The sequence below is a fragment of the Heterocephalus glaber genome, unplaced genomic scaffold (assembly GCF_053883595.1).
Source record: "Heterocephalus glaber isolate CG9 unplaced genomic scaffold, H.glaber_assembly_v1.0 deba00001745, whole genome shotgun sequence".
Classification (NCBI taxonomy): Eukaryota; Metazoa; Chordata; class Mammalia; order Rodentia; family Bathyergidae; genus Heterocephalus; species Heterocephalus glaber.
The window spans coordinates 524440-534070 of NW_028258451.1; the positions used below are offsets into that span (position 1 = coordinate 524440).

Consider the following 9631-nt stretch of genomic DNA (forward strand, 5'->3'; position numbering starts at 1 on the left):
TTGTTGAGGAATATGAGGTGGGAGAGCTAGAAGAGCCCAATTCTGTAGGAAACAGACCGAGGTTAATTTTTGGCCATACTGATTTATAACTAGGAGCCTTAAACAATTAAGGAAACCTAAGTCTTCTCAATCTGTACAGTCATTATATAATGACAGTATAACTAACATCATTCAATATTTATAACATCTTGAGTGTAGTCAATGCTTTACACATATCAACACATGCAATCTTTGAGTCCACTGAGAAGAGTTGTGAACAGTAAAGAGTTTGGGTGTGGGGCCGGAGATTTAGCTCAGTGGTTTTGCTGCCTGCTGCGCAAGTGCAAGGACCCGACTTTGAACCCCGGTACCAAAAAAAAAAAGAGTTTGGGTGTGGACAATATTCATGAGTAGCTGCTACTGCTGTTAGGATTATTATTCCTGACTGACCTTGAACTTCTGTAATGCACACTCCAAAATGGAGTCCCAGGACCCAGCATAGAGCCTGGTAAGAACAATGATTTATCACTTATTAAGGTTGCACACAGTCTAGGTGAGAGTCCCATGTCTATTCTTGTTTTCTTCTCACCTGAAAAATCAGTCTTTATCATAAAACCACTCCCATTCTGCAGAGGAGGAAACCAAAGCTCAAAGAGATGATGTTGCCCAAGAACTCACATTTGGGAGGTGTCAGGGATGGAATTAGAGGACAGACTTATTTGACTCCAGACTCCAGTCTTATTTACACTACAACAGAGACTTTCACCTGAGGGTGATATTGCCTTCCAGGGGACACTTTGGGGTGTCATGAGTGCAGGCGGTTGCTACTGGCATCTAGTGGATAGAGGCCAGCAATACAGTCCCCGCATCAAAATCCAGGTTTCGTCATCCACAGTGCTGAGGTTGAGAAACCCTGCACAATATTACACAATGTCTCATAAAAGACTCCAGTGAAAGTGACAGAGAAAGACAGAAACGGAGGAAGAAAGAAAAGAAAAGAAGGAGGAAAAGCATTATAACCAGGTACAAGATAACAAAGGCAATCCCGGAGAAAGCACTCTCAAAGGCAGAACTGCCGAGTGGCAAAAGCAATAACTCTGGTGTTGGTTAAACCTTCTTTATGAATCCTCCTGCCTCCATTGACTGGCTTGACATGATGCAGAAACACCAAAAACCAAACCAAAACAAAAAAACTACAGAAAATGGTTTTGATGAAAGGGACTGCCCCAAAATATCATTATGGATATTAAATATGAACAAGCCTCCACTAATTGTTATTCCCAGACCAAGCTGGACTAAAATCCTTCCTCTACTAATCGCTATATAAAGTTACCATCAGTAGTCTTCATAGCTGTTTTGAAAATTGACTTATTTGTTTGAAAATTAGAAAAACTGAACACTGTAGAACAATTATGTACATCAAACTGGATCCCATGGAAAGCAATCCCCACAGAGCATAGTCGCTAAAGAGAACCACACAAATATTTAAAAATTCACTACTCTTATACTCTTTATCACACAGAACATTCAAGCTGTACAAATACTTTGCTTTCCAGAGAGGCTGTCAAGCAGGGACAAATGAAATGTACTGGTTTAAAAGTAGAAATGGGGCCCTCTTTGCTGACTTCCTCTTGCACAGAATCTGGAGGTTGTAACATATTGCCACACAGTACCATGAGTGTTCAGGATTCTCTTCCACCGTAAACCCTTCATGAAGCCTTAAACTAACTAAAATATTAAGCAGATGATAAGACCAGATTTCTTGTGCTGGAGAGAGACAGAAGCAGGGAGTTTGCACAAACCTGGTCCTGAAAGAGAGTGTAGAACTTGCTTTAAGTCATGCAGAATATATTCTAGGACCACAACCCATCAAATCAGAAATCAGTAACAACAACATAACTACGAAATGCCCTAATATGTGAAGTTAAACAACATTCTTGTAAACAACCCATGAGTCAAAGGAGAAATCTCAAGGAAAACTGGGTAGTATTTGGAACTAAATAACATTTTTAACTTTGCAATATTCAGCCAAAGGCAGTGCTTAAAGGGAAAATTCAACTTGTATGAAGTGTGATCAACAAATACAGTGAATGCTTACATTTAAAAAAAATATTGCAATAAAAGACACATTGCCATTAATTCCACTCAAAATCCTTCCCCTCGCTTCAAACACACTAATCCCATTGTTCTTGCCACTTTCTGAAAAAAGCTCTGGAAGTCTTTTGTAAGTGTCTTTAGTTGCATTGCCATAACTGCTTTGATGGCCTCTATCAATTCAAAATATTTACTTTGCATGGTCATTCTGAATTTGTGAAAGAGTCAGAAGTCGTACAGTGCCAGATTTGGTAAATAAGGTAAGTAAGGACACCTCATAATCTCTTTATATGCCTGACTTTCCAATGGATGGTACTTAGCAGAGGCCTTCACTGTATTTCTGATCATGCCTCATAAAGACACGCATGAAAGAGGACTTCCAGAACTGCTTGAGAAAGTGGCAAGAACAATAGGATAGGTATGTTCAAAGCAAGGATGTTTTGAAGAGGATTAATGGCAATGTGTGTGATGTGTGCATTAAATTTATTTAAACATCAACCATATATTTTAATCATCCCTTGTACACTGTTTTATTAGGGGACAGAAGTGTGAAATCAGTCTTGTAAACTCTCACCTCAAAAGGCTAGAAAAAACTCAAATTAAATCCAAAGGATGTATTAAGGAAATAATAAAAAGAAAAATGGAAATGAACAAAGTAGAGAACAATCAATAGAGATAAAGTTAACAATTCAGGGATCTAGCTGGTGAGTGCACCAGTGATTGTTTTGCCATTCATTCAACTTCGTATCCTTGGAATTCTTTAGTATAAGACAGCAGTAAATATAACGTCTCAGTTCTTGTACAGCCTCTGAAGGTCCACTTGAGGTCTCCTTGCCCTTCAGCTACCAGCCTCTCTCATAATAGATGCGCCTGTAGCCCCAACCCCATCCAGAACTCCCCAGACACCTAACTGAAACACAGCCCTCCAAGGTTCAAACTCTGGCCATAGGACCCCAGATGACTAACCCAGACAACTAGCCCAGGCCCTGTACTTGGTGACCACACCTGATGTCTCCCTCGGCCAGCAGCAATCCCAGCGTCACACCGACTCCAACCTGTCACCGCCAATGCAAAGTCTCCGTTTTATCCGTAACCATTTACGCCTTGACGTCTGCTCAGGGCGCCGCAAACGATCCCTGAATGCAAAGCCGCGTTAAATAATCCTCCACGAGCGCCCACCACAAATCACATTTGAAGCCATGAAATCCCAAGGGCGCCTTAGAAATCCAACGGAATTTCCGGTAATGCACACCTGGAGACGCCAGCCCTCCGTACGTCACTTCCGCTTCTGCTTCCGATACCTAGGCAGGATCGTGGGGCTCTCGGGTTGTTTCGCAGTTCTATACCCACTTCAGTCCTGATCCCTGGAGGAATTACGGCTCCGAAACCTGGCGGCGTCCATTGCACTACCGCGTTCTGGGAACGGCCATTTTGAAAACTACGTCCTATGGAAAGCGAGATAATCATTCCAGGAGACGGATTTCGCCCACTCGTGACAAATAAAACCAATCTTTTCTGAGCGTTTGGATACTTCTAATCCCTAGTACCTTCGTGCCTGAAGTTGCTGCCAATGTACAACACATGCTTACTTGCTTCTCGGTGCCATTACCTGGTCTTCCAACCTGTCTCTGTATTAGGGTAGTTTCTTGGTTCTAATCCTTTGTCATTTCTGATGTGTAATTTTCAGCATCTTTCCATTCAAAGTATTTTATACCGTCTCAGCTGCCACTGTTGGAAGGGAAGACAATTCACCCTTTACTCTAAGAAATGACAAAGGGTTAGAGCCAAGATAATATAAGAGATTTTCACGAAATTCAAAGACATATTCTTCTTGATAAAATAATACTTCTAATTTAGAAAAAAATGACAAAAATTAGATCATTATCATGCAACTCCTGCTGAAATAATTCGTTGAGGCATGAATCATTAATCAGTGCTACAAGACAAGCATTAGCTAAAAATATATAAGATAGGATGCCTTTCAACTGAGAAAACAAACTGTCAACACTTTAAGCAAGAAAAACTTAGCTTAGCTAATGAAAGTTTAAATCACTATTATATGGCTATTGTCAGAAAACAAAAATAACTAATGCGGGCAAAGATGTGAAATAAAAGGGAACTCTCATATTCTGTTGTTGGGATTGTAAATTAGGACAACTATTACGTAGAGCAGTATGGAGATTGCTCAAAAACACTAAATATAGCTGTATAATGTGACTTGCTATTTCCCTTCTGACTATAGAGCTACAATAAATGAAATCACCATACCAAAGAGGTAGCTGCATGCTCATGTTTTTGCATATTCACAACCCTAAATATTAAATCAACCTGGGTGACTATCAACAGACAAATGGATAAAGAAAATACTGGGTATATGCACACAATGAAATATTATTGATCAAAAAGAAAAATGAAACCCTGTCATTTGCAACAAAATGGGTTCAACTCTAAGACATTGTGTTAAGCCAGACACAGAAAGACAAGTGCTACATACTATTATCTGTACTATGTGAAAGTTAAAAAATGAAAGTTGGCTTAAGTAGAATTGTGATTATTAGAGGTTCAGAAAGGAATAAAGATGCAGAATAGTTTAATAACAGCAACAAAAAAGAATAAAGAGGGCCAGGGATTTAGCTCAGTGGTTCTGCCACCTGCCTTGTAAGCTCAAGGTCCTGAGTTTGATCCCCGGTAGCAAAAAAAAAAAAAAAAGAACAAAGAAATTTTCCTGGGTGGTTGAACAGTTCTGTATTCAGATTATGCATAGTGGTTACATGACACTATACTTCAGTTAAAATATTATAAAGCTAACCCTCAAAATAATGAAGTTACCCAGACGCAGTAGTGTGTATTTCTAATCCCAGCTACTTAGGAGGTAAGGCATGGGGATCAAAAGATTGTGGCTACTCTGGGCAACACTGCAAGACTCTGTCTCAAAATAAACTTAAAAAAATAAAGGTAGTTGGAAACCGTCTTTGTTACTTTTCTCATTGCTGAGACAAAATAGCTGACCACATAATGACATTATATTTGAGGATTCCTAAGCTTATTTCCAAGCTTATTTGTTAACACTCTTGGTGGCAAGGCTTATGATTGCATGATACTGTGGTTGCGAGGCTGCTGGTTTTCAAAGTTAGGGAGTTAGGGAGAGTAAGGGAGAGGCAAATGGGAGTAGACCACGTTAAAAATACATTAACCCCACTGTCTTTTGAAGATTTAATTTTTGTAAGCATTTATTCAAATTTTAGAGTATTAATGATAGTTGAATTTGATAATTTTGACAGTGTTTATGTTGCTTTTATGGAAAAATAGGTTAACAAAGTTCCTCAGTCAGCTGTCCTGGAAGTTTTACCTCTCACCTCATTTGTCGTTGGACAGTAATCTCATAAGATGTTAAGTCATTAATTGTCCAGGTAAATTCTCCAAATCGTATAATCATTAAATGACTTTCCACAACTTATAGTTGTAGTTGGTACAAAACTTCATTACTGTTTATCAGCATACAACACTGAATCCAATGTAATTATTGCCCTAATAAACCACTAAAAACTCCAGCATGTCTCCAAATTATCCCTTCTCATACTTCTCTCCATGCTGCTAAATATTGCAAAAGGAAAATATAACAAGAAAGCATCAGGATAATGGTAACACGCAGCCTGCTGTTGATTTGGTTGCACATCTGCCTTGTGAGTGGAGCCCAAAGCCTCTGCACAGCTCAGTCAATACCATAGAAATCTTCTTACCACACGTCATGTTGTAGACGTCTTCTTTGTTCTAGATGTTCTCATATCCTTGAATGTATGATTGAATAACTGATGAATGAGACCACTGGCAAATTTTTATTTCTTTTTTTATTACTTTTTCATCATTTAAGAGCAGCAATTTGGTGCTCGAGGATCTCGAAGCATCAGTATCAGGGGGCTGACGGTGGGATAACAAGCTGCCAGAAAAGTAGTCATGTGCTGCAGCCACGGGCGAGATTTGAAAAAGACAGTATTATAAATGGTAAGAAAAGAACTGATTAAATAAAACAAAATGAAGTTGCTTGCTATAAGCAAGATGGTTTGAGTGGCTTTTGTCTCAGGGGAGAATCTGTGGGTGTTGCTGCTGCTGTGAATATGCTTCACTCGCTGCTGATGTCTGTACAGGAGAAGTGCCATGTAGGCACTGGCCCAAGCCATGAGTCCCAGGAACACAACATCTGCCAGTGTCATTAGAAATGTGTATTTTGGAGTAGATGTTTGAGAATTTCTGGAAGAACATAAACCATAGTCCCGCACCTTGGTAGAATTGTGATTTTGTTGAAGGCCTTCAATATGTATAGGAATAAAGGTATTTATCAGCAAGTTGAAGATCCAACACAGAACACAGGAGAAACTGATTTTCTTCCAAGATCGGTCTTTGGGCCCCACCCACCCTCCAGCTCTGGGGCTGATGGTGATGGCCTGAAAGTTGCTCAGGAGGCAAGTGGTGCAGAGAGAAAGGCCTCGGGCCACTCTGTGGATATAATAGACAAGTTTACATCCCGTGTTTCCCAGGATGGGTGTCATTCCCCAGATTACCATCATGTGGGGAATCCCCTTGGAGAGAAGGACTAAGAAGTTGGCCACAGCCGCATGGGTGAGAATCAGGTGTGTGGGCCTTGGTGCATGGCCAGTACAGGATGTGGGGGCATAAGCTGAGAGAAGAAAGGTATTCCCCACCACCCCGACCCCAGTCTGGGCCAGGAAAAGTAATTTCAGGATAAAATCACCAGGAGTCATTCTCATGGGACCACAGGAAGAAGTTGCTTAGTACAGTTGTTCAGAAAGCCATGGAGGTAGAACTCAGTGTAGATTTTTTTCTACATTCCCATTTTTGATAGGAAATTGCAGTTGTACATAAACTTCCCTTTCTGAGATGTCAATTATCTCTGTAGGAAGAGAACTGCACACCAATGAGCTCAAAATAACCACTCAGACTTTCCAGCCTGGCATGTTTATTTACATGCTTATATAGCTATGTGATATGGCTTCTTATTCCATCTATTCTGCATGTCCAGAAAAGAATCCAAAAGGTAAAGCCTTATCTGTCATATGAAAACTTTTCTTGAACAGCCACTATATACCAAAAGAGGTTATCAGTCTTCATTGCTCCTGAAGGCTCAGAGCCTAGTGTGGATGACACATATATAAAATCTGATTAAAATAAAATGTAAATCTAGCCATGAAAGAAAGATCTAAATGGTATTGTTGGCACATGTATCTAGGATTATAGCATTTAGTAAATGTAAAAATTGTATTCTATTAATTTTGTAAATTATTCCCAAATCATTATACTAAAATATTCCTAATTCAATATATATATATATATGGTTAATATGTATAAATATATATGTTAATCTGTATCCCCTATCTCTCATGTATACTCTTAATCCTCTTCCATGATATAACCATGGATCTCAGGTATGCATTCTTTAAAATTGCTCTATGTTCTCACAAAATGTGAGTGTAATTCAGCAGTTAATAATAAATACAAGATTAAATTGGGTGCTTATGCTCAGGACCTTAAAACATCCTTTCTCATAAATAATGCATTAAACATTATACTGGAACCATGTAATAAAGAAAGTATCCATATGAGATGACCATGTGAGATGTATACCAGGAAAGCAAGCACATATCAATATTGTATACTAATAAAACTCATCATTTTGACATTAACAAGAAAATTCATATCACTTTCTCCAACATGCTTTTTTTAAAAGCATTTGAGCAAAATTAACAATATGATTTCAAAAGGAAGGCAAAGATAACAGAAATCTATGGGCTTACTTATAGTGATAACATATATACACATATATATTTTATTATTTATATGTATATTTAGATGCACACATATGTGCATGCGAATGCACACACGCGCGCACACACACACACACACACACACACACAAACCCCAGCACTTTACTTATGGTGAATATTGTAGTGATAAAGCAAAAAAACTACTATTTCAATTAGTTATTAATATTGATCTATAAGTATGATTCAATATAATTAAAAATTAATGAAAAAATATTTTTGAAAGAAATAAAGCTATTGGCAGGTGACATAATCAACTAGTAAGAAACTTCTAGAAAAGCAAGGTTAAAATTAATTAATAGAAAAATTTGGTATAATAGCAAGGTACAAAATGAAGATAAAAGAAATCAGTCTTTGAAACCTACTTCTTATGCATGAGGTCCTGGACTTAATCACCAACTTGAAAAAATAAAAAACAATACCTTCAAAAACAAGAATACTGATTGCTATATATGATATTACAGAAAATCCTATTTACAAATCCATAAAAAATTATAATGTTTTTACAAATGGACTTAAAGAAATACATAGAAAAGCATGACAAGAAAAAAAATTTAAACACTCCAGTAGAATACCGAAGTAAACCTGGTCAAATTCTAGACAGTCTTTACTCTTAGATAGGACATCTAAACATTAGTAAGATATCAGTACTCCATAAATTCACCCAAAAATTTAAAGAACCACGGGCCAGGGATTTAGCTCAGTGGTTCTGCCGCCTGCCTCACAAGTGCAAGGTCCCGAGTTTGATCCGTGGTACCCCCCACCGCCTAAAAAAGAACCAACTAAATACAACAAAATCTTTCTCCTGCAACCAACTTGACACTAAAAATTAGTTGGATATTAAAATGGAATATGAGATGGGAAGAGTGTAAAACAGCTGCATGATAAGGAGCAGCAGTCTATATAATGGTATGATTCACAGTGTTAAACTTGCATATAGACAGACAGACATGTAATAAATGAGATCAGACAGATCCCTAAATGTTTTAAATGAAATCATCCTTATAAGCCCTGGAAAAAAGCAGACCAAGTGCTCCTGGATTGGGGCAGAGAAAGCCTTTTTTTTTTTTTTTGGACCAGAGATTGAACTCAGGACCATGCGCTTGCTAGGCAGGTGTGGGGGAGAAAAGCTTTTTAACTCTTACTCAAAATCAAAAGCAAGAAAATAACGAGAAGGCTAACTGCATAATAAATTTTTAAAAGGTTTCAGGGCCAACAGACTGTAAACAAAGTAAAAGAGAGATTTTCTGCTTCTTGTATCACTGGATAAATCTCATTAAACCAACTCTCCCATAAATAATAACCATTAACTGGAAAAATATAAAGCATAACTTAGCTGTTGAGTTTGCTAGAGTCCACCAATGTAAGATAATTATGGTGGTGCATACCTGTGATCCCAGCTTCTGGGAGGCTGAAGTAGGAGGGTCATTGGTTCAACTGCAGCCTGGGACACATAAAAAGATGTTTGTCTCAAAGTAAATAAACAAATAAATGAAAAAATAATTTTTAAAGGCTGGGGAAGTAGATTCATGTGAAGTCCCTGGGTCCAATCACCAGTACTGCAAAGTAAATGAGATGATAGATAGATAGATACATGATAGATGATAGATAGATAAACCTGTTGAGTTTACTAGTTTACTAATCAGTGAATAAAAGCAAGCAGATCACTGAAGGAGGATGACTCTTGAAAGAAGTGACTTCCATTTTTAAAAGTGACTTTG

At 38.1% G+C, this 9631-nt stretch overlaps 1 protein-coding gene across 1 annotated transcript; it reads right to left on the reverse strand.

Annotated features, from left to right (window-relative positions):
• Positions 1-5939: 5939 nt before the first annotated feature.
• On the reverse strand, positions 5940-6833 carry LOC101699442 (vomeronasal type-1 receptor 1-like). The gene has a single exon (XM_004867185.1). The coding sequence runs from the start codon at positions 6831-6833 to the stop codon at positions 5940-5942; it is 894 nt and encodes a 297-aa protein (XP_004867242.1).
• Between the last annotated feature and the right edge of the window lie 2798 nt (positions 6834-9631).

What these genes read in the sequence shown, in the direction of transcription:
- LOC101699442 (XM_004867185.1), bottom strand. Translation starts at nt 6,833, where the DNA reads ATGACTCCTGGTGATTTTATCCTGAAATTACTTTTCCTGGCCCAGACT.